General features: G+C 44.7%; 1 protein-coding gene and 1 non-coding gene across 2 annotated transcripts; both read left to right on the forward strand.

Moving 5' to 3' along the window:
* Positions 1-959: 959 nt before the first annotated feature.
* On the forward strand, positions 960-19051 carry PPP1R8 (protein phosphatase 1 regulatory subunit 8). The gene is made up of 7 exons (XM_040229821.1): positions 960-1068; positions 2980-3040; positions 8034-8187; positions 9474-9694; positions 11222-11366; positions 16317-16381; positions 17604-19051. Exons 1-7 carry the CDS (start codon positions 1013-1015, stop codon positions 17955-17957), a joined length of 1056 nt encoding a protein of 351 aa, XP_040085755.1. The 5' UTR covers positions 960-1012; the 3' UTR covers positions 17958-19051.
* LOC120855222 lies at positions 4578-4743 on the forward strand. The gene has a single exon (XR_005719191.1).
* Positions 19052-25607: the final 6556 nt, after the last annotated feature.

Below are 25607 nucleotides of genomic sequence, written 5' to 3' on the forward strand. Positions count from 1 at the left end.
TATAAACTACATTCTTGCCCAAATAAGCACTCAGTAGACAGAAGCCAGTACTCTTGCCTGGAGAATCCCATGGATGGAGGAGCCTGGTGGGCTACAGTTCATGGAGTCGCTAAAAGTTGGAAACGACTGAGCGACTTCACTTTCACTTTTCACTTTCATGCATTGGAGAAGGAAATGGCAACCCACTCCAGTGTTCTTGCCTGGAGAATCCCAGGGACGGGGGAGCCTGGTGGGCTGCCGTCTATGGGGTCGCACAGAGTCGGACACGACTGAAGCGACTTAGCAGCAGCAGCAGCAGCAGCAGCAGCAGCAGCAGCAGACATAAGCCATTACAACCAGAAGCCCTGCTGTTGATCTTTCACCCAGCTGTTGGACAAAAGCAGACCTGAATCCTGTCTTCGTTATACAATCTAGTCACTATGACCAAAATTTTAAAATCCAAAGAGGCCTCCACTTGATTAACCTTTTTCAGTCATGCATTTTGATGATCTGGACGCCTGCCATCTGGTTGGATCCGTCCCTGGCTCCTGTTTGTCTAGTTTATACGACCCCGAAAGGTAGCTTCTCAGGACCGTTAGAGGAGACACAACAGACTGGTGTTTTTCCAATCCCTAAGCCCTATACCCTCTAGCTTATCTCCATCTTGGGAGTCAAAAGGCTGACGGTACGAGCCCAGAGCAAGGGTGGCATCACAAGACTTTAGAGCCTGGGAGGGTCTTTGCAAAAAGAACGCATAGGTAAACCGAGCCCATTTTCCTCAGACAACTGCCGGCCGAGAAAAGCCCTGGCCTCCGGAGAAGGTCAACCCTCTCAAACCCTGAAAAACACCCCTAAGCGGGATCCCAGGCTCCACCGCTACTACAGCGCCCTGTGCGTGCGTGAGTGCGTGCGTGGGTGTGTGTGTGTGCGCGCGCGCAGACGCACAGGTCGCTGGGAAGCCGCCTCTCCCCCTCTGGGTCTTCCAGTTTCCCAGCGTGCTTCGGGCCCGCCAAATGGGAGGGGGAGACGCAAGATGGCGGCAGCCGCGAACTCCGGCTCCAGCCTACCGCTGTTCGACTGCCCGACCTGGTGAGTGGCGGGGCGACCAGCGCTGGAGTGGCCTGGCTTGCGCTGGCCTGTGCCGGCCGGGCGGCTGATTTCTCGCAGCGAGCCGAACGGCCCAAACATCTTGGGACAGACTCAGGGAGAAGTGTCCGTCGGGCCGGGCGGCGTGTGGAGGAACCTGGAGCTCGGAGCCCGGGCCCAGAAACCGAGGAAACCCAGAGTTGGGGGCTCTGAGGCGCTGGCTTAGGCAGCCCCTCGGGCAGTCAGCCGGCTGCCGGGGCGCTTTGGGGCCTTGGCCTCGAACTTACCCAACTCCTGCCTGAGTGCCTCCTGCCTGAGTGCCTGGTGCTCTTGTGGAGCCCGGTACCTGCCCCCCGCTCTCTGTCCCGAGCGCGCGAGCTAGCTTCCTGGCCCCGATCCCCCCTCAGAGCCTCGCATCCCGCGGTTGTTACTGCAGCTTGGTGCCGCCCTTGCCTGCCTCGCTGACTGGGAGCACCCTGAGGGCAGGAACGGCTCTGACCTACTCCTGTGCACTTAGCCACCAGCGCGAAGTCGGGCACCAGAGGGCATCCTTGCTTGTTAGGATGAACCCCTAACCTGCCTTCGCAAGTTCTTAGGAATAATGGAATAATTTTAGTCTTTGAGTGGAGTACACGATGAATTATATGAATTGCCGGGCAAGGCGACCCATCCGAGTTGGAGCTGTTTCTGCTCATCACAGTGTGGTGTTTGTGTGTGTTCGCCGTTATATTGAACCCCTCAAGGGCAAGGGCTGCCTAATGTTTCTCTAGAGTCACAGTTCCTAGGCCTGAGCCAGACACAGAGTAGGAGTTCAGAAGGCATATTCTGGATGTAACTTGGCTTTTCCTGGTTTCCAGATAAAATGGGCTTTTGTCGAATGCACTGTTCTCCCAGCCACCAGCATAGAAGAGTTGGGTCAGGCTTGTGAGATGACTATGTTGTATCTTCACTTAGATGTAAATGGATGCATTTGTGTTTGTGTGTGTGTGCACGCGTGCGTGCGTAGATGTTGGGACTCTGGTAATTGTTCTTCAAACTTCAGACGAGCAAACACAGGAAACAAGTGAATGTGTAGCTATTGTCTGGGTCCCTCTGCTCTTATGCAACACAATAGTTGCTCCAGTCTGCAAATTGTGTGCATTTCAGTTCCTTGCCGCATTGATTTCAGAATATTTACTTATGTCTTCTAACTATAAGTTTACTGGGCCAGGATAGTGAATTTATAGTTAGAAGAGACAGTATAAGATCACTTACCATTTCCTTAACTTCTGGTGTGCACCAGGCATTGTGTTAGGTGTCTCCCTTGGATGGTATGATTAGAGTATAGAGAAAAGTTGCCTTATACGTGCTATTGTAGAATGACCTGTTCAAAGTTAACAAATATCTCTTGTATTTATTGGTACCTGGTTTCATGGCATACTTTTGGATTGCCCTCACTGCCTAAATTATGTCTGGTTTGACCTCAGAGCTCAGGACAATGCCCTCTGTTTCTTTTGTGATGAGTCTACCTTGATCAGCCCCAGACACCAACTGATTTATCCTACCTTTGTATGGTAATTATTGGTAGTGGCAAATCTTAGACTCAAACTCCAAGTGACCAGACAACTCCGACTATAGTACTTGCATTCTCTGTGCTGCTTTCTCTCCAAGGTAGATAATTCAGTGTTAAAATACAGGTTTCTTTGGTGCTGCTCTAGATACAGATCCCCTGAAATATGTTTTAGAGCAGTTGAATCACTGGGGAGGTAAGTGTCAAATGCAGAAAGGAGCTATAATAGTAAAGTAGATGACATTTCTGCTTGAACATGAACTAATTATAGGCTGGTAAGAGAGCTGCAGTGTTGAATGGGATAATGATTGTAAATGGCATTTACAAACTCATCCTGAAAATATTTTTTCACTGTTACTTTTCAGGGCAGGTAAGCCCCCTCCTGGTTTACATCTGGATGTAGTCAAAGGAGACAAGCTAATTGAGGTATGGAAATACACATCTTCCCTTTTTTCCCCACCACACTAAAGATTCTTGCCAGTGACTCACTTTTCCACCCCCTCTCCTGTGCTTTGTTTTCCAGCAGTGCTACTTTTGTTCATCCTGATTTTTTTTCTATTAAAAGCACATAGTGATAAAACACATGCCAATGTGTATCTCTACAGATACTCAGTTTTTTTGTGACTTTTCTTACCTTCCAAATGAAGGGTTTTAATAGATCGTGGGCCAGTAGGCCTCAGTGAAACTGGATGCCCTATAACTTGGTGAATTCCTTCTCTGTGAGTATGTGGAGTTGTGTGGAAGATGCAAGATCTGCAATAATTGAAGAAGAAAGTGAATGATATATATTGAATTCAACTTTTAAGTTGCTTTTATGACATTCAAGCTAAAACCCTTCATAGAAGATCATAAACTAAGACACACGTTCAAAAAAGAGAATGGAAATGGTGATGAAATTCATTCATTCATTTAAAACATTTATTGGGTGCTTATTATGTGCCAGTCTTTGTGCTTGGCATAGGGAATGCAGCAGTGAAAAAAGCAAACATGGTTCCTGTCTTCAAAAGAACCATCTGGTGGGAAAGACAGAACCAAACAAAAATTTACATGATTATAATCGAAGTAAGTACTATAAAGAACAAGTGTGGCAGAATTCTAGCTTTTCTCCAAGTTTCTGGGATGAAAACCACATAGAACTGCAAGAGAACACGAATTTTGTTTAGCTATTAGGTTGTGTGGATTTTTAAAAATTCTTCTGTACCATTTATTTACCAAGAAATGGGGATTAAGCCCACTGTGGCCATCGAGTTGTGAGTCTCCATGTCTTCAACCAATTTTAGGTTTGTTTGCTCAGATGACATTTAAGTGCAAGGCCCTATTATTGAGTGCAGTTATTTTTCTTTGGTGTATATAGTAAAAACATTGCATTCTGTAATGAAAACTGTCTGTGAGATCTCCTGAAGGATGTTCTATAAATACATTGTTTTCACTTTCAGGATGTTGTAGTGATACATGTATTTTGTAAAACATTAAGGCAGAAGTTGTGATGAATTCATCAAGCCCTTAGCCAGTCAGTTAGAACCACTTTGTCATGGGTTCTTCTGTCTTAAAGGTTACAAAATATCAGGATTATTCAAGGGAATAATTTAGCTAAAATGTCTTTTATTTCTTTAACTATAAACTGTCCCACATATATAAAATGTTGCTGAATAGACATATAGAAATCTATTTTTCTAACCAGAATTTAATAAATCTTTAATTTGCAATAGGGAGAAAAAGATAAGGAGCCTAGCTTTAAAGATAATATCATAATTCTTTTGAGAAATAATATATATTTTCAAAGCACTCTTAACTTGTCAGACATCCCTCTGATTACTGGTTTCCATTAACCGGTAATGTTGTCTTTCAGTGCTCTTAGGTGTGCTGAGTTGCCACAAAGGTGTCAGGTTACAATCCGTAGGCATCACTGTGTTGTTTCTGAGAGAAATAGACTCCAGATCTGCTTATTATTTAAGGATTTAGGCAGCACTTGATACTAACCGAGCTATCTATGTCCAAGCCTTATGTCAGAGGCCTGTGATGTGTTGTGATAGCTGGGTTTAAGAAGTGCAATATTAAAACAAAAGCCATGAGTCTTTTAAGCCCGGGGTGTAAAGATACACTCTGAGTTATAACTCAGAGGCACAACTGGATAATGGTATTAGCCGTTGCTAGTTAAGCAATTGTGGTTTAGTGACTACTGAAGGGCCAGTGCATTATTTCATTCACCTGGACAGAAGAAGCAAATTGTCTAAGAATTCACTCATTTTCTTGCTTCTGAGGCATACTGTTTTTTCCTCTACATTTTCACACTTCTGTAATTGAGATACCTTCAGTTGTGAATGTGCATATTTAATTCGGAGGCCTTTTCTCTTTCTTCTTCTTTAAACACCTAAATCTCTGGTATTGACACCTTGTGGTGGTGTTTAGTCGCTAAGTTGTGTCCAACTCTTTTGTGATCCCATGGATTGTAGCCCACCAGGCTCCTGTGTCCTTGGCATTTCACAGGCAAGAATACTGGAGTGGGTTGCCATTTCCTTCTCTAGCAATCTTCCCAACCCAGGGATCAGACTTGTGTCTCCTGCATTGGTAGGTGGACTTTTTACCACTGAGCCACCAGGGGAGCCTGGAATCATAGAAAGGTGATCAATTTTGTATTAGAACCCAAGAGCTGGTGGTCTTATGACTTGTTTTAAGTCCAGCCTATGAGCTCTGTGGTTAGCAAATTTAAGTTTGTGAAGACATCATGTATGTGCATATAGATACGAATGGAAAATGCATCTATGAGATTCAACTTGCATAGATATTACCTAGAGAAAATAACATGATGACATTTTAGGGCTCTCTCAATTCTAAAGCAATATCTTATTTTTCACCCACGTCTTAATATTTGGGTCTGAGCAGGCATGGGACAATTGTGGCATTGAGCTGTCAGACTGTTGTTGAATCTTGAGGCCCCCTAGCACTAGGGGCCTGGGACAAGCTCTCCCAGCAGCAAGTGCGCTCTGCTGGACAGTTTCCCAAAGGTGACCCCCATCCCTTTGAACCTTAAAGTATAAGCTGGCAAATAACTGGGTAAGTGTTTAAAAAAAAATTAAGAGTGTGACCTATACTACTTGTTCAGTCCTTAAATGTTTTTTGCCATATGGTAGATTTTTTGATGCAGGAAGAGTGAAGAAAATATATAGTGGTTATAAAAGCTTAGACCCTGTGAAATCAGACCTGAATTTCTAATCCAGTTTATAAATATCTAGCAGTGTGAACTTGCATATATTAATTAATTTCCTTAGGCCTCACTGTTCCTATCTATAAAAATAGGAATAATAGTACCTACTTAGCTCACAGAGTGGCTGTAAAGATGAAATGACATAGCATAAAACTCATAGCACAGTGTGTGCACTTAAGTACTCAGCAGTTGTTAACTGTTACCAGTATGTGAGGTGCATTTCTGGTTTTGTAAGAACACTGAAGCACGGGGAGAATAGTAGCCCACTGTGAGTTCAGTGACATAGCCAGGAACGAAAAATAAGCCTCTTGATTCCTAGCCTGGTACAGTCCTAATTTGACTGTACTTCCTTACTCAGCTTTGTGCTGTCTTCTTTCAGGGATTTTAGAAGGAGCATAGTGTGAAATGTGAACTAGAGCTTAGTGAGACATTCTGTTTAAAGAAAATAACCGGAATTCCCTGGCATTCCAGTGGTTAGGGATCAGCGATTTCACTGCTAAGGGCGTGGGTTCAGTCACTGATCTGAGAACTAAGATCGTATAAGCCACGTGGTGCAGATAAAAATAAAAACTGTAAAGGAACAACATAATGTATATGAATGAGGGTTATTCTTCAAAGGCTCAAATTGTAGACCTTAAGAACTGAATGAAGTGTTAGCAAAAATTTAACCTAGGGTCCTTCATCTGTGACAGCCCAGTCCACAACCAATATGTGGCAAAAGCTTTACTGATCAAGGATTAAAAGAAAAAGATAGGGTAGTGAGTTTTTCATAAAGCTAAATTCAACTCAAAGAGTGGCCTTTTATCCTTGTCCTCCCTGCTTTTTTGTTAAAATGACCTTTCTTTTATAAATTGATTGGTGACAATTTTAAAATAAAGTTCTTTTTTGGCAAAATAAAAGTTAACAGTGCTACGTCAGCCCCTACAATTTTTAAAATAACAATTTGCTGCTCTGCAAAATCCTCTTTTCTACTATTATATTGAGACATTATATAGTTCTGTTTTTTCCAGTTCCACAGGAGTGGTTAGAAACATTTTGGAGTTCTCAGAAATATTTCAGACCCATGGCACTGTTGTTGAGAATATTAGCCTTGCAAGTTATTCATACCTGAATTTAAATCCCACATCTGCTACTTAACCAGCCTGACTGCCTTGAATGACTAGATTCATCTCTCTGAATTCATTTTCTTATGTTTAATAATAAAGGTGGTAGGCTTTCCTGTTGGCTCAGACGGTAAAGAATCTGCCTGCAATGCAGGAGACCCCAGTTCGATCCCTGGGTCAGGAAGATTCCCTGGAGCGGGTAATGGGTATTACCCACTCCAGTATTCTTGCCTGGAGAATTCCATGGACAGAGGAGCCTGGCGGGTTACAGTCCATGGGGCTGCAAAGAGTCGGACACGACTGAGCAACTAACACTTTCATTTTCAATAATAAAGGTGATCCTTAGTTCACAGACCTGTTTTGAGGATTAGATGAGATAATGCTTAAAATGCCTAGCGAAAAATAGCCCTTCAATAAATGTGAATCTCTACATTCTCTTCCCTCAAACCTGGAAAATCTTTGCCCTATGAGGTCATACCATATTTGGACAAAGCAAGTACTCATTTAGAGTTAACTCTGAGTAATGCTTTTTTGTGGCCAAAATGAAATGGGACCATAAAGTTAGATCTAGAGGCTCATACAGTGATGTCTAATGTAATTCTGATTTCAAGGGGCTTCCAAAAATATTTTGGGGCTCTGGCAGCATGATTAGAATATAGGTAAGTGTTTATACCTCCCTTCCTTTGCGAACCAGTTGATAGTCTTCATTTGAATATGTATTTTTCTGAAAAGAGGTCTTATTCCTTTATAGGCATGCCTTATGTTTTTATTTGCTGCTCAACCTCAAGTTAAGTGAAATCTTAAATTTACAATGAGAAGAAGACAGCCTCTCTTGCAGGCCATTTACATCTAATAGGATTAGGGAAAGTTCTTTTCATATCGGCACTCAACATTTGACCACTATATTTGGGGATTAAAATTGCCATCCCCCAAAAATGTTAGTAAATTTTTCTGAGGTCTCTATCTTGAAGAATAATAGGAAATATATATACATATATATATATTTTTACTTTGACAAGGAATTTTACGTTAATACGCTCTACTTCTATTGGAAGAATTTTTGCTAAACCCTGTTGAAACCAGCTTTAAGTAGTATTTTATATTTATTTAGAAACTGATTATCGATGAGAAGAAGTATTACTTATTTGGGCGAAACCCTGATTTGTGTGACTTCACAATAGACCACCAGTCTTGCTCTCGGGTCCATGCTGCCTTGGTCTACCACAAGCATCTGAAGAGAGTTTTCCTGATAGATCTCAACAGTAGTAAGTAACTCGTATCCCATCCTGTTAACACATTCCCTTTTGGGCAGTGTGGAGATGCTCTTTGGGTTCTTCAGAATTGAAATTGTGTTTTATTGCTCATCAATGAAGTTCATGTTTGGTTTTTGAATCAGTCTTTCTCCATTCCTGTGTTATTTCCTATTTTACTGAAATAATTAATGAGTGGAGAGAGAAGAAGATTTTAGGGAGTGCTTTCCTGAGGAGAGTAATAGGTATATAGAGAGAACAAAAAAACACCTAGGAACTAGGGAATGTGTTTATAGGCCCCTGAGAGATTGTGATCCAGTTTAAGCAGAAGCTGTGGTTAGCTCCATTAATGTAGCAGAGTTGTGGGTATAGGACATTAAAAAAAAATCCTTATTTTGAGCAAGTTCGTTTTTTATAATAGGTTCTTTATCTCAGCTACATTTTGCTTTGACTACTACTACTAATATCAATTTTAATTCTATGAGCACACTCCGACTATAAGATTTTCAAGTTTGTCAGAGATAATCTCAGAAATGCAATTGAAACTTGACTACATGGGGCCTTGAAGTTTGTTCGTTTTCACCTGTGCATAATTAATTGCAGCATGGAACGTAAAGGATCTCCTTCCTGGGTTGATCGTGTTTTACTCCTTTTTCCCCCTCTGCATATGCGTGCATACCTTACCCCAGTATGGTTATATGATGGTTTTGGAGAGCCTTGTCTCATAAGTACTTACTTGCAAATTTATCTCATCTTTTCTCTCCATTTCATAATATGCAGAATGTAGACATGGAAAAGTATCCAGACTCTCCAGTAGGATTTTTGGCCTACCTTGCCATTGGTATTGCACGTGTTTCAGCCAGCCTCATTTCTTATCCTGGGGAAAGCCCAAGTATGACTGCTGCCCATCCAGCAGTTCCTGTATTCCTTAGGCTTGGGGCTGGAGAGGTCAGACCTCAGCAGTTCTGTCCTCCTCCTTGCGGGGCATGGTTTTTGCCGGGTTGGAGCCTTTCCTGCTGGACCCAGAATGGAGTCAGCCTGACAGCAGAGGTACTTGTTGTGTGGGGTAACAGCAGGTCTGAAGATGTGTAAGAAATCCACTGTAGTGATTCAGGATTCAGTGAAGGAGTTTCCTTTTCAGTGTGACTCATGACAAGGGATGCAAAGTAGACCCAGTGCCATTTCTGTTTTAAAAAGCAAAGCTGATGTGCTGGCAGAAGCTTCTCTTCTGCAACTCAGGTTTGTTTGTTTGTTTGTTTTGTTCTTTTCCTCTCTTACATTTCTGATTTGGTTATTCCCAGCACACGGCACTTTCTTGGGTCACATTCGGTTGGAGCCGCACAAGCCTCAGCAAATTCCCATTGACTCCACGGTCTCATTTGGTGCATCCACAAGGGCATACACTCTACGTGAGAAGCCTCAGACATTGCCATCAGCTGTGAAAGGAGATGAGAAGATGGGTGGAGAGGATGATGAACTCAAGGGCTTACTGGGGCTTCCAGAGGAGGAAACAGAACTTGATGTAATTCTATTGTCTATGTCATTGTTATGTCTTGGAGACTCTGGTTTTTGCAGTAGCTGTTCTGTGTAGCTTGAAATGCCAATGACTTAGCAGCTGGAGGTTTTCTTGAATAGAGTGGTAAGCCTTTGCCACTTTGGCAGTGTGGGGTGGCCCATGGAAATCTGCACTGTGTGGGTTTGGTTATGTATAACCAGGGCTGACTAGCCAGTAGACCCTTGTGGCTGTCTTGTGTACCTTTGCTGCATGTTAGAAGCCAAGGCTGGGAGTTACATTTCTTAAGAGTTCTACTATCCAATGCAGTAGCCACCAGCCACATTCCAAGTACTCAGTACTCACATGTAGCTAGTGACTGACCAAACTAAATAGCTCTGATAGAAAACATTTCTATCATCCAGAAAGTTTGTTTGAACAGCACTGGCTTACAGAGATTGAAGCTTTCATTCATTTATGTAGCTTTTTTTGATACAGTCCAATCAGCCCAAGAATCTTCTGAGTAGAACTAGACTGCTTTTGCTCTGGACCTGGCTGCCCTGAATTTTACAAGATTTAACTTTAATGTGTTAAGGTTTTCCTTGTCTAGAGTTGACCCCGGTAGTTTGTGATGTAGCTTTTGTCTTCACATGCCTGTCACTGTATTGGTGTGACTGGTCTATCCAGGTAGATCAGATGCAGCCTGTCCTTAACCACCCACATACATTTACTCTTCTTGTATACAGAGGCAGTTTCCCAGATCTTAGGAAGCAAAAAGCACCGTAGAAATCTCACAACTCAGAAGTTACTGGGTTGCAAATAGGTAGCCTCGTAGCCAGGGGCCTGGTTGGCAGTCCCTCTTGCCCATTCTTTTCCAGGCTGCTTTCGTGCCTCCTCCTGTCATCTCTACGTCTTGTTCTCAAGACATTTGGGCTGTCTCAAACTGCAGCGCAGACTGGAATAAGTCCAAGGGATTGAAAAGAGGCAGGCAGCAGCGCTGAGGCCAAGCTAATCACTGAGATGGATGGATAGTTATGAATAGAAATGGGGCCAGACAGGGATGGGGAGTGACAAAATATTAATGTCAAATATTCCGTGCACTGGCAGCGTCCTAACTAGTTTTAAAGGAGAGAGCCACTAGAAAAGAAACTGTCAGTTTTTCTTTTTCATCTGTTTTGTTACTTAAAACAGTTCTTGAATTTCTTCCCAGTCGCATTCGTTTAATTCTTAGCATGAAGACATGATAACCTTCTTCAAAAACCCCCAAACCTCAACTCAAGGGTTTTTGCACAGATGACTTGTTTTCAGCTCAAGGTCCTTTAGCCCCTTTTGAATATCACTGCCTCACTGGTCACTGAAGATGTTCCACATCCTGTCAAATGAGCCTTGCTGGTATTAGCTATTTAGGGACAGTAATCTTTTCTGGATGCAAAAGAGAATTTCATCTGTGTGAAGAGGTCAAGGTTAGCTCCTAATCCCTTCCTGCTCTTTGGTAATATTCTCCTTCAAATTCCTTGTGTACTCATTCCTGTCTTTCCTGTGTGAACTCTGGCCCAGAACCTGACAGAATTCAACACTGCCCACAACAAGCGGATTTCCACTCTCACCATTGAGGAGGGGAATCTGGACATTCAGAGACCAAAGAGGAAGAGGAAGAACTCACGGGTGACCTTTAGTGAGGATGATGAGATCATCAACCCAGGTGAGGTGTCCTCCTAGTTTTTTCTGATGAAAAGGCTGTGATCCTAGAGAGTAGTTTACACAACCTGTAGGTCAGTTATTTCTCAACAAGGTTTAGAAAAACAAGTGCTATATTCAGGGGAGATATTTTTGTACACTACAGGCATACTTTGGAGATATTGTGGGTTTGGTTCAAGAATTTCAGTAAAGCAAGTCACACACACTTTTGGTTTCCCAGTACATGTGATAGTTATGTTTACACTACGCTGTAGTCTGTTAAGTGTCGTAGCGTCATGTCTAAAAAGACAATGTACATACCTTAATTAAAAAATACTTTATTACTAAAAAACACCAGCCATGATCTGAACCTTCAGCAAGTTGTAATCTTTTTACAATTGTGACAACAAGGATCACTGGTCATACATCACTGTAGGGAAGTCGCTCAGTCGTGTCCGACTCTTAGCGACCCCATGGACTGCAGCCCACCAGGCTCCTCCGTCCATGGGATTTTCCAGGCAAGAGTACTGAAGTGGGGTGCTGTCGCCTTCTCTGACTATAACAACCGTAATAATAATGGAAAAGTTTGAAACATGTGAGAATTACCAAAATGTAACACAGAGCTAGGAAGTGAGTAAATGCTGTTGGGAAAATTGCACTGAAATACTTACTCAATGCAGGGTTGCCACAAACCTTCAAATTTATTGAAATAAAAAACTCAGTGTCTGTGAAGTACAATAAAACAAGCTATGCCTTTTCATTGATGGAGTGCCCTGAACACTCAAGCATTATCCAGTTGCAGTGTGAAAGAAGTAGCTAGAGGAAGGGCCCATACAATTCAGTATACAGAGCATGGCTGTAGTTCTCCATTGCTGATGCAGTATGTCTGTATTGTAGTGGAGTTTAAGTATAGGTTAGAGCAGACACTGTTGTCTTCATGGGGATCTGTGTGTGACTGGTAACTCTTAAAATTGGACAACTTTCTGCCACTATTAACTGCATTGAAGACTTGCCTCTTTAAGGCTCTAAAGTTAAAGTGAAGTCGCTCAGTCGTGTCTGACTCTTTGCGACCCCATGGACTGCAGCCTCCCAGGCTCCTCCATCTATGGAATTTTCCAGGCAAGAGTACTAGAGTGGGTTGCCGTTTCCTTCTCCAGAGGATCTTCCCAACTCAGGGATTGAACCCGGGTCTCCTGCACTGCAGGCGGACACTTTACCCTCTAAGCCACCAGGGAAGCCTAACTTCTACTAAAATACTAAATGTGTTTTATAGTCTTAAGGGAGAAGGAGACTCCCAGCTATAGACAGTGGTCCCTGAATGCTGGGAAATGTGCATGAAGGAGAGCAGATTGGGGGGAGGCACCCTGAGGGTAGATGTTTGCAAGGCTGACCTTCGGGAGGAAGGAGTGGGCGAAACCAGAGCCTGTGAGTAGCAAGTATTTGGCTCGGCATTAAAAGCAACAACAAATCCTTATATTTAGAAGAAAAATTAAAAGAATTTCTGTGAAAGAGATTGGAGCATTCATTCTAGTGACTTTTGTTCACTTTCTGATGATATGTGAAGTGGAATGAACTATTTGTCAAAGTAGTGAATGCCCAAGGGAAATGTTTAGTCAGGAGCTGAATGACTAATCTAGAAAGTTTATTTCTGGATGCCAGATAAGAGTTTCTAGGGGTTGGTCATAGAAATCTGTAGTTTTACTAAGCTCTTATTTGTACTGATGAACAGCCTACAGTATGGGAATGACTGAACTAGATAATTCATTAAGTCTCCCTTTAAGACCTAGGGTCTGATATGTTCTGTTTTTTCTCTTGAAAATTATTGTGGAACTTCTCTGGTGGTCCAGTGGTTAAGACTCTGCTCCTAATGCAGGGGGGCATAGGTTCAGTATCTGGTCAGGAAACTAAGATCCCACACGCCACATGGGGCAGCTAAAAAGAAAAAGAAGAAAATTATTGTCGTGGAACTTTATGAAGGCAGTATGTTCAGGGAGAGTATGGCAGAGTGTTTAAGAGTGTGGACTCTGATCAGAGGGCTTGGGCATGAAATTCACATCTCTGCTTGGTAGCTCTGTGACCCTCTGGTCAAGTGACTTATCAGACTTCTGGCCCCATAGGATTGATGGAGAGATTAAATGATTAAGTGAAAATACCTCAGATATGTGCTCGGCACTCAGTTCAGTTCAGTCAGTCAGTCGTGTCTGACTCTTTGCGATCCCATGGACTGCAGCACACCAGGCTTTCCTGTCTGTCACCAACTCCCAGAGCTTGCCCAAATTTAGGTCCATCGAGTTGATGATGCCATCCAACCATCTCATCCTCTGGCATCCCCTTCTCCTCCTGCCTTCAAGCTTTCCCAGCATCAGGATCTTTTCCAATGAGTCAATTCTTCACATCAGGTGGCTGAAGTATTAGAGCTTCAACGAATATTCAGGACTGATCTCCTTTAGGATGGACTGGTTTGATCTTGCAGTCCAAGGGACTCTCAAGAGTCTTCTCCAACACCACAGTTCAAAACCATCAATTCTTTGGCACTCAGCTTTCTTTATACTCTAACTCTCACATCCATACATGACTACTGGAAAAACCATAGCTTTGACTTTTGTTGGTAAAGTAAATGTCTCTGCTTTTTTAATATGCTTTCTAGGTTTGTCATAGCTTTTCTTCCAAGGAGCAAGTGTCTTTTAATTTCATGGCTGTAGTCGCCATCTGCAGTGATTTTTGGAGCCCAAGAAAATAAAGTCTGTCACTGTTTCCATTGTTTCCCCATCTATTTGCCATGAAGTGATAGGACTGGATGCCATGACCTTCCTTTTTTGAATGTAGAGTTTTAAATCCAGCCTTTTCACTCTCTTCTGTCACTTTCATCAAGAGGCTGTTTAGTTCCTCTTTGCTTTCTGCCATAAGGTGGTGTCATCTGCATATCTGAGGTTACTGATATTTCTCCCAGCAATCTTGATTCCAGCTTGTGCTTCATCCAGGCGCTCGGTAGCTCTTGATGAATATTAGCCATTATCCCAGTCATCATCTGCCAGCCCTTTCGCATTTACCTGTGCAGACTTTCCTGTACCAGAAGTAGACCTGGCAAGGGAGCAGAGATTTCCTGCAGTGGGTAGACTCCCTCTTCAGGAGTCGAATGGCTCGAGAATGAGGAAAGGGTGAGGGGACCGAACACTGTGCAGCTAGCACAGGACAGGGTCTCCTCGATGGCCTCGTCCTCACTTCCACAGGCCTGTTGTGTTCATGGGGCACATACCCTGTTAGCCACGCCTCTCAGGCTCCAGTTGCTCTTGCGCTTCATTTAGCTTTCCTGAAGGGCTGATTGGAACAGGGCTTCTGTGGTAATGAGAGAAAATAAGGGTGCCTGTTTTTAGAGACCTTGTCTCCTTCCTGATGAGCCTGGGTACCTCTTCCTCTTTCTTTTTCCATATAGAAGCTGTTCATTCGTTCGTTCATTGAACAACAATTGTTTGTGTACGTAATTCCAGGATATATTCTTTAGAGGCATCCTAATACGTGAAAAGCCAGACTTAAATAAACCAGGGGCTCTTCAGTTAAATAAGGAATACTTTATATCCCAAAGGGATTCACAGGAGTGTTTCTTTAAATAGCAAACACCTTCAGTGCATTAAAATAAGGTGTACAATGTCTGCTCGGGAAACAACTCCTTTCCTACCACTGTATTAAGGTAAAAGGGCCAGGGAGTTGGTTTTTTGAGTAATGATAGTAAGTCTGTGCTTGCCTGTCTCCCCACACTTCGTCTTCAGTGAGGAAACTGTTCATTCTAGGTCATCCAACCCAGTCTCCCCTCTGTGCTCCAGGATCACTACTTTCATACTTCTCTTGAAGCACCTCCATTGTATTGTGACCCATCTGGCTTTATAGCTGTGAGCTCCTTAAAGGCAGGACTGTGTCTTGCTCTTTATTTCCATGCCTTCTGTCCAATAAATGAGAGACTGATTGCAAGCATGTTACTTGATCTTGGTGGTTTCTTCTGGCAGAGTGAATGAATGAAGCTAGAAGCTTTGTAGGGTGCAGTAGTGTGTGTGTAAGCTGTGAAAAGCTCTCCCACCCTACCTGGGCAGGGCCTTCAGATCTTTTAGTGAGTCTTCCTTGTACAGGTATGCATTGGAGATATTATTGGTTCTATTCCAGACCACTTCAGTAAAGCAAATGTCAAAGCAAGTCACGCAGATTTGTTTGGTTTGCCATTGCATATATAATTTACATTTACAAGTGTACTATAGCATTATGTCTAAAAAATAGCATTATATCTTAAAAAACCCATGTCCTTGTTTCTTTACAATGCTTTAATTAAATACTTTATTGCTAAAAAATGCAAACTATCATCTGACAGTGCAGGGTTTCTACCAACCTTCAATTTGTTTTTTGTTTGTTTTTTTTAAACCTGCAGTATCTGCAGAGCACAATAAAGTGAAACACAGTAAAGCGAGGTATGCCTATATACAGGCGTTCAACTCAAAAGGCAAAGTTAAGCTAGAAGCACTGGGTGTGGGTCCTGATTTTGTTTTTCGCTTATGAGCAGGTGTTAGCAAAGTACATGGTGTGTGACCTCTTGAGGTGTCCCTCTTTTATTACTAACATGAGATTGATGATGTCTACTTTTTTTAAATCTCCCCTCAAAAGAGGGAAGTATGTGGAATGGGAAAGTAGTCTAGAGCACAGGCTGCTGAGCTTTATATCCTGGCTCCTCTCCAGCGAGGTGACTGGGCCTGTCTTTTTCCTCCTCCAAGCCTGAGTTTGTTTTCTCATCTCTTACATGTTTACTCTAGTGGTACTTAGCTCATAGGGTTGTTGTGAGGATTGAACACATACCCAGCAAACACTTGAAGTGTTAGCTGTATTTTACTGTTTTAATATGTGTTATTGTGATGACTTTGTTCACACTGAGCCATGTGACATTAATCCTCCCAGTTGATTACTGAATTAACCCTGCTCTCGTGTCTTTTTGCAGAGGATGTGGATCCCTCAGTTGGTCGCTTTCGGAACATGGTGCAGACTGCAGTGGTCCCAGTCAAGGTAGGAAGCATGTTCGAAATGTTATATAATCTGGGTTAAAAACCCACTCTTCCATGTGTAGGCTTAATTTTAAAACACATTCTTTGCTCCTTTCTTGTTTTTCATACTGTGGGAATACTTTTACCCCATCTGTGTGTCAGGATCCTGGAGTGCCATAGAGAAACTGCAGGTGACGAGCCAGCTTAATGCTGCATGTAAATTATGATGTGATGCAAGTCTGTAAATTTACCTCTCAGTGGGGTAGGGTGCAGAGAGACCCACGTTCCTTTAGCCTTCCCTTCTTAACTCAGAGTAAGCTGTTAGGCAAAGAGGAGGCATAGTTGCCTTCTGCATGGCACCTCTGGCTTTTGCCATGGCTTTATTTTGTGAACAAGAATGACACAGATAGGAAAGCCAGCCCACATTGGGTTAGGGTTAAAGATGGCTCTATTGAAGAACCGAGAAGGGGAAGCTACGGAGATGTTCTGGATGCCCATGGAGAACTGCCTGACGGCCAGGGCTCCAGAAGGGAGCAGGTGCCCCTGGAAGCAGACCCCTGTTGGCAGAGGTGTTCAAGTGGTGATTGGAAGACGATGGTCAGAACTGCTAGAGAGAGTTGGGTTTTTTCCTAATCTTCAGAATATATTAGATCAAGAAATGTGTCAAGTTTCTGGTTAGTCTTTGTCTCAGGAAGATCTTTTGTTGAACTTTAGTCCAATGTGAAAAACTACAAGATGAAATTTTTTCATACAACTCCAGAGAATTTGTGTCACATTTTCCCTTGAGCACCTTTGTCTTCTTTCTTCTTCGTTTGGAATTTTCTGCTGTCTTATTTCCCCCCAGAAAATAAAAATTAGAATACTTGCAACCATCTATTAGTCACCCTTGTTTCCTAAAAGGGCATTTTAATATCAAAAACAGAGAGAGAGGTATGACCTTAGGGTAAAGAATAGTCCCTTAAACTGGATAAGTCTTACTTTATGAAAAGTTCACACACTGGCCTCACTTTTCTTGGTTTGGCGTAGGATGGTGAGCACTGTGTGTGGAGCAGTGTTTGGGAGCCACGTGTTAGAGGACCACTGTAAGGCCTCTTCAGGCCCTGAGATTTGAGGACAGTGAGATGGGTTGTTTGGGAAACAAACGAGTTAGAGGTTCAGGGGCCTTCCCCAGTTTTTCTAGGACTGCAGTAGAGGAACCTAACAGCACTTTTTTGTCTCACTTCTGTCTCCTCTATAAACCACAGAAGAAGCGGGTGGAGGGCCCTGGCTCCCTGGGCCTGGAGGAATCGGGGAGCAGGCGCATGCAGAACTTTGCCTTCAGTGGAGGACTCTACGGGGGCCTGCCCCCCACGCACAGTGAATCTGGCTCCCAGCCGCACGGCATCCATGGGACAGCGCTCATTGGTGGCTTGCCCATGCCATACCCAAATCTCGCTCCTGATGTGGACTTGACCCCTGTTGTGCCGTCAGCAGTGAACATGAACCCTGCACCAAACCCTGCCGTCTATAACCCCGAAGCTGTCAACGAACCCAAGAAGAAGAAATACGCAAAAGAGGCGTGGCCGGGCAAGAAGCCCACACCTTCCTTACTGATTTGATATTTTTGGTCATGGAGGAGGGTGGGATTGGGTGGGAATAGGGTGGAAGGGTGCTGGGGGGAGCTAATGAATTAGGGAGAAAAACTTTTCATGTGTGCAGTATCGTCTTTCAGAATGTCTCCTGGGGTCCTAACCATGTAATATTAAAACGGGGGGTAAGGTTGAAATATCCCAGAAAGACCTGTCTTCAGAACACTTCCATTGCGGAGAGATGTTTCATATATCCTTTTAAATAGATTGCCCTGGCTTTTCCCCAGGCTTTCCTTTTCTCCTTTTTTCTTTTCTCCCTCTTTCTAGGGTCATTTTTATTTAAGGTCACATACCCCAGGGAGAGACTCTAGGCCCTTAGGTTGAATCCAGAGCTGTGGGGTTGACAGAAGCCCTGCCAGCCTCGTGGGTCCAGTAGCCTAATTTATACCTACTATCCCTGCAAGTCCAGGTAGCAGAGGGGTTGCCGCAGATTCCAGGTTGCTTAACAAGAGGGTTTAAATTCTCCAGTTAAGCTAAGATTTAAACTCAAAAGTGTTTTCCTGGGTCAGTGGTTTTGAGGTCCAGCAGTTTGGCTTTTCTCTTTTGTCCTTTCTGTTCGAATGAGAACATTTTGATTTTTCTTCATCTGACCAGTGCCATAGACACAGGTTGATAGTTTTAAACTTACAGTATTGTTTGAACTTTACCTGTTTTTCTTGTGAAATCTGAGTACTTGCGGAAGTTTCTCACTTGATTTCAGGGTACTGTCCTCTACTCTCTAAGGTATTACTTTCCTTTTTGAGTGTGTTATGAAGGCAATTTTTAAAGGATATGATGAGTTAAAGCAATTCTAATTAAAAAGGAAAAGATTTTTACTTTGAGGTAACGGATGTCTCTAAGAGGACATTTTTAGATGATGGTTCGGAGGCTCTTTCCCCCACTCGACCCAGAGCTCCAAGACTAGAAGACCTGGCTAACAAACATAGGAGACGAAGGTAGGACACATTGATAAGAGCTTTGTACAGAGATTTGTACATTTGTGTAATAGGCCTTTTCACGCTTTATGTGTAGCTTTTTACCTGTAACCTTTATTACATTGTAAATTAAATGTAACTTTTGTCATTTTGGTGCAGTTTGTGATTCAGTTGCCATCACCTACTTCCACTGCCATGAGGGAATATTTGTCAGAGGTACAGCTGTCAGGCTTGGGAGGTGATGCTGTGTCCCCATTTTATTGCCACAAATAAAGATGCCCCCTGACGAATTGGAAATTCTAATTAGAGATTCCAGTCCCCTGATGAAGCCTCACTGAGCAAAGTGGGTTAAGACAGAGAGACGGGTGCCCTTGTTCCAGTGCAAGCACCACCCTCTGGCTGCAGCTGCGTGCGTTTGAGCTACAGCTCAGGAAGCACAGGAGTGAAAGCAGGCGAAGTTGAGGACGTTCAGAAGGGATCTCAGCTGGAGTTTGAGCTGGGTGGATGTGTCTTACATGCTAGAACACTGCAGGAAGCGCACTTTGCATGGTGAGACCGCCTGTAACTGTGGCTAAAATGCCAGCGAGGCTCCAAATCCCTTAGGTCGAGTGTGGACTCACAGCAGGAACAGCCTGGTAAAAGGAACAGAGATCTATAAAATCACAGCTAGACAAAAGTTTAACTTCTCTGCTGGCTTCTGTAACGATGACTGTCCTCTTTCTATGAGGACACCTTCCTGTCGTCATAGCAAAGGTTACTATTAGTGCTGGTTAAAAATCATTCGTTGAGCACCTGCTTACTGTCAAGCAACCATCTGCAGCATTTATTTAATTTTAACAGTCCTAAGGAATGCTGTTTTTATCCCTATTTTACAGATGAGAAAACAGGCTCAGAGATAAACTTCCTTATGATTTTCATGTAGTGAAGTCAGGATTGGAACTGGATTCTGACTCCAGAGCCTGAGCACAGGTTAACACGGCCTCCAGGATGAGGTAAGGGGAAGGGTGTACAAGGCGTAGTTGGCTTGCCATCGGACTCTATAGACTGGAGCTAGATGTTTGGAAATTGAAAGAAAAGTTTTTCCCAAACTGGACAACTTACTAGAAGGTACAATAAAGGATTTAGGTGTATTTTAGGTAATAAAATCCTTCTGGTAAGAGATTATGCCATGTGTTATTTGGTTTCAGAATTTGAGTTGCAGAGTAAAACTTCAATTTGTGTCTCAAAGAAGGCTCAGTAGGGAATATCCAAGCCTGCAAAGCTCTTTCTTTTCAAAGATCCGTTTGACTTTAGTGGAAGCTGGAATGGCTGAATTTGGTGGCTACACAGCAAAATAGAGGCATGGTATGGAAACCTGGCTTCCCTGACACCCAGATTTCTGATTTATTCCAATCCTGTTTTAGTGCCCCTCTAAGGGGAATACTCCAGGAAGGGACTTAGCTGCCTCTCGCCCCTAACACAGCTCTAGCCGATGACTGGGGAGGTAAACCCCTCCTGTTCACCACCAGGATCAGCAGATGGTCTCCACTGCTCCGGTGAGCACATCGCTGGTGAGGGATGCAGAGATGAGAAGTGACTGTTGTTTTCCCAGCATCCTATGCCCCTAATGGGCCCTCTGCTGAGAAGGGAGGGGATGACTCCTGTTTACCTCCCCAGGATGGGAGAGGGTGGCGAACCCCATGGAGAAGGACCTTTCGGCAGAAAACAACAGGTTGATCACAGCTCAAGAGCAACTGTTTGGTAACTGCTTGCCTAAAATATGCTTGTCGTTATCAACTCAGAATTTTTAGAGTCAAAAGGGTTTGTGAGATCCTGGCTGGATCCCTCATTTTGCTTGTGAGCAAACGATGGCAGTGGGGACTTCAGCTAACATGGATTGAACACATGTGAGTTGGGTGTATGGAAGGGCATTACCCTTGCCCGCTAGAGGCCTGCCTTCTAGAGGGAAACAGGCACACTTACGGTGCTGCTGCTCAGATGCTGAGAGCTTCAACTGAGGGATAGATGGGATGAGGACAGCAGAGATGAGCGAGACTGGGGTGTCAGGGAGGCCTCTAGGGAGATGACATTTGCGCTGAGCATTGATGATCAAGTTGGGATTTGCTGCATGGAGGAGTGTGAGCTGTAGTTCTCCAGGGAGAGCAACCAGTGAGAGATGCATGGAAGATGGATGAGGGGATGACTACTTGGCAGGAGGGAGGAATCAGGAAGACAGAGCCCAGGTCCTATGCTGTGAGCTTTGCTGGGGAATTTGAAGGTATAAGGAAGCCAGTGAAGGACATACGTGTGAAGACATAAATATGGGGAAAATCTAGAGACATACACATGACACACAGACGTGCACCCTCCCCACCCAGAGGGGAGGTTTCAGGCAGGGCAGTGATTGATGGGATTCTGGTGTCAGAAAATAACAGATGAGTGAGGCAGTTCCTGCCCTCGGGTGAGTCTCAGAGCAGGGGAGACAGGTGTTTCAGTTCTCTCCACACGGTTTAGCCAATCTAGAGGATAAGTCCAAATGTTGAGAGAATGGGGGAAAGTTCCCCAGTAGTTCTCTCTGTGAGCGTGAGGGGGCGCCAAGAGGTGAGGGTCGTGGAAAGCCTCGGACCTCTGACATTTCCAGATGGAGGTGGGGGCACTCCAGGCAGGGTCAGCTGCAGGAATAAAGGGGGTCAGGGTGTATTAAAGCCCCTGCCCCGTGATGGTGGAGGTGGTAAGAAGGCCTGAGTGCTCACCTACCGAATTTGCATGGTATCTGCTGCCATGGAAGGAGATTGCTGGAAGAATTGGATGTGCATGCAGTCTTCTACCCCTGGACGGGAGCAGAGGAGCAGTTCCAGAGTCAGCCAGCAGGCGGGGCCCTGCTCCCATTCTCGGAGCTGCTGTAGGAACCGGTGTGAAGGTGTAGGATGGTCCCCCGGGGTGGGAGATGAGAGGGGAGAAGGAAAAAAAATCTGACTTCTTGTCAGGCACCCTGATAGTACTTTTATGTGTTTTATAACCCCTAAATTCTCCCAGAAGACCCAAGAGGAGGTTGGTGGTGTTCCCCCCTTTACAGCTGGGAACTTGAGGCTCACAGAGAGTGCTCAGCTTGACAAGTGAATTTCTCAGCAATTCAAACCTGGCCCTGATGCTTAGAGCTGTGAACAGCACAAGGTAGCTCCTGACTGAGGTTGCGGCCCCTGCCTGTGCCTGAGGTCTGTGGAAGACTGGGTTGAATTTTGATCCCTTTCTGGTTTTTCTCTTTCTCAATTTCCTACACTTCTGTCTCCATCTCTGGTCCTCTTTGGGGTCTGTGGAGCTTCAAGTGCTGTCTCCACACCTGGGCCAGGCAGGGTGTCTAAAGGGGCCCCTGCAGACACTATTACTACACTCGTGGCCTGGGGGCAAGGTTACTGACAGGAAGTGCAGCTGAGATGTGGAGGGAGGCTTTCCACAGAGAGCCTCTGCTGATGACGTCTCCCAGCCAGCCGGCCTGCCTCAGCCCCGCAGCCCACCCCTCTCCTCATTACCATGGTCTTCCTCCACAGCCAGGCCACCACCTGCACTTGGAGCCTGTCTTCCCTCCCCTCCGGTTATGCCCTCTCCAACTGACACCGCCAAGACGGTTTCTCCTCCAGACTTTCCCCAGCAGCATTCAAATGGACCGTCACTGCTTTCAAAGAGAAACAAAGCAAAAAACCTTCTCTTGATTCCACTTTCTCACCAGGAACTTCCTGTTTCTCTGCTCCACTTTTCAGCACAACTTCTGGAAAGAACTGTCTCGTCTTGTGTCTTCACTCTCCCACTCGCACGCAAACCACTTCAGTCAGGCTTTTGCCTAACACTCTTATCAAAACCATGCCTGCTGATGACTCCAGTCCTGGTGTTCACTGCTCTGCTCAGAGCATTCCCGAGGCCCCTTATTTCCTGCAGTGTTAAGAGCCACTGTGTACACTGCTCTGCAGCCCCTCCCATTGCCTCTCTGTCCCGCTACCTCTCTCCCCCTTGCTCCCTTGGCCACAGCCATCCCAGGGACTGGCTGGCCCTTCAAGGCACACTCCCATCCTGCCCTTGTGGCTGGAACGCTTCCCCCAGATGGCTCCCTCCCTCATTGCCTTCAAGTTGAACAAGAGGACAACAGGCCCGGGCCTCCAGTGGCTGGCCTGGCTCCCACAGCTGGGCCTTGGTATTCTCCTCCTGCACATAAAGTTTCACAGAACATCAGTGTCCAGACAAGACCACTCTGTGACCATGATGGGTCAAGACAATCATGTCTGAACACAGAAAAAACGTGAACGTTATCCAAACTACAAAAAGGAATAATTACCTTAAATGTCAATGAACTGAATGCTCCAATCAAAGAACAGAGTGGCAGACAGGATGAAAAAACAAGAGCCTAAGAATATGCTACCTACAGGAGACCCACCTTAGGGCAAAGGACCCACACAGATCGAAAGTGAGGGCATGGAAAAGGATATTTCATACAAACAAATGAAAGCTGAAGTTGCAATACTCAAGTCAGACAAAACAGACTTTAAAGCAAAGGCTGTTAAGGAAAGATAAGGAAGGACCGTGTATAATGGTAAAAGGATCAATACAAGAAAAGGATTTTAACTCATCAACATATAGGCACCTAATACGGAAGCACCCAAATATCTAAAACAAATACTAAGACATAAAGGTTGAAACTGATGGGAAAACAATGATAGTAGGAGACTTTAACACCTCACATCAATGGACAGATCTTCTTCTGGACAGAAAATCAGTAATGCGACAGAGATCCTAAATGAGACAATAGAATGGTTAGACTTAATTGGTATTTTCAGGACATTGCATCCAAACCACTAAAAGGACCAGCCATCCCTGTAGTGGGTTGACTCGTGACCCCAAAAGGTACGTCCACTTGGAACTCAGAATGTGACCTTATTTGGAATAAGAGCCTTTGCAGATGTAATTATAGTAAGCATCTTGATATGCAGTCATCTTAGATAAGAGTGGGCCCTAGGTCCAATGATAAATGTCCTTGTAAGAGACAGGGAAAGACATCGAGACAGGGGAAACTTGTGAAGAAGGGGGCCGAGACTGGAATGATGCATCGGAAGCCCAGGATCACCAGGGGCTGCCATCAGCCACCAGAAGTAAGGAGGGAGGCCTGAAACAGAGCCTCCAGAAGAACCAACCCTGCCAACATCTTGACAGCAAACTTCTGGCCTCTGGAACCGTGAGAGTAAACTTCTGTTAAGCCACCAAGTTTGTGGTAATCTGTTATGGCCATCCCCCTACAGTTCATAAGGAAAACTTGTGTCATGCTAATGACAAGGGTAGCCTGGGTCTGGTCTTCCCTCCTCATTAAGGTTCATTAAGATCCCCAGTCACAGAATTGCCCCCGCTCTTGACAGCATCCAGTCCATAGGAAAGTCCTGCTTCCTGGAGCCCTCCCAAGTCATCTAACCCAAGCCCAGATCCTAGAGTAAGGCCTTTCTAACACTCTTTGAGTGGCTCCACGGTCCCCATGCTCCCCATGGAGGGCGCTGTCCCTCACTATGACTCAGAAACCCAAGGTGATAATTTTCCTGTCTTCCTGGTGGTCTTTGGCTGGAGGTTGTTGACAAAGTCTTCACCCAAAGGTTACCATCTCCAGTGAGGACTGCAGTCACCCCACCTCCCTTCTACCTCCCGCTTCCCTCGCTCCATTTTCTGCATGGCACCCATTGCCTTCACCCACACTGGATCAATTGCTTATTCACTTTGTATTGTTTATGGTCTGTCTCACCCATCCCCAACCCCATTTGAATGTGAGCTCTACTAAGGGCATGGATGGTGGTTGGGATTGTTTCTGGATGTATTCGAAGTGGCTGGGACAGGGATTAGCTCTTCTAGTGAAAGTGAAGTCGTTCAGTCGTGTCCGAGTCTTTGCGACCCCATGGACTGTAGCCTATCAGGGTCCTCCATCCATGGGATTTTCCAGGCAAGAGTGCTGGAGTGGATTGCCATTTCTTTCTCCAGGGGATCTTCCCGACCCAGGAATTGAACCCGGGTCTCCCACATTGCAGGCAGACGCTTTACTGTCTGAGCCACCAGGGAAGCCTAAACAAGCAGTAAATATTTGTTGAATGAAAGAACCATTGCTAGGAGAGGCACTCCTAACCAACTTGGTCATCAGGAAGGCTTCCCTAGAAATGGAGTGGGAAGGCTGAGATCTGATGGGGGAATAGAGGTGATCCTGCATGAAAATTGGGAGGAGCTTTCCCAGCAGGTGCAAAAGGCCTGGGGAAGCAAGGGGGTATTTCAGGACTAATGGAGTGCAAGCGCTTTGAAGTGGCTGAAGGGGGAGTTCTGGAAAGGGAGGGCAAGAGATGAGGTTGCAGAGTTGTCAGGGCCCAGAAGAGCTAGGTCATTGGAAGCTCAGACTTCACCCCAAGGGCCACGGGGATAGTTACTCCACGGCAGGTGGAATCTTCCTGAACCAGGGATCAAACCCATGTCCTCTGAATTGGCAGGTGGATTCTTAATCTGGACCACCAGAGAAGTCCAGAAGGCAGCATTTAAAGGGCAGATGGCAGGACGGCACTGAGGAAGAGGTGAGGCTGGAGGCAGTGGCAGAGACTGAAGACCAGTGCAAGACTGAAGGTGCCTGGGTCGAGGTAGCAGCTGCAGAGAGGGGCCAGAGTCCTGGGAGAAAGAAGACCCCTGGCCTGGGCAGCTGGCCTTTCAGAGGTGCCATTCA

Source organism: Oryx dammah, unplaced genomic scaffold (genome assembly GCF_014754425.2).
Source record: "Oryx dammah isolate SB20612 unplaced genomic scaffold, SCBI_Odam_1.1 HiC_scaffold_27, whole genome shotgun sequence".
NCBI lineage: Eukaryota > Metazoa > Chordata > Mammalia > Artiodactyla > Bovidae > Oryx > Oryx dammah.

Excerpts from the sequence above, each read along its gene's own strand:
- PPP1R8 (XM_040229821.1), top strand. The coding sequence starts at position 1,013 with ATGGCGGCAGCCGCGAACTCCGGCTCCAGCCTACCGCTGTTCGACTGC. Across the intron at positions 3,041-8,033 it reads AAGGAGACAAGCTAATTGAG|AAACTGATTATCGATGAGAA; the intron begins GTATGGAAATAC and ends ATATTTATTTAG. Across the intron at positions 11,367-16,316 it reads TGATGAGATCATCAACCCAG|AGGATGTGGATCCCTCAGTT; the intron begins GTGAGGTGTCCT and ends GTCTTTTTGCAG.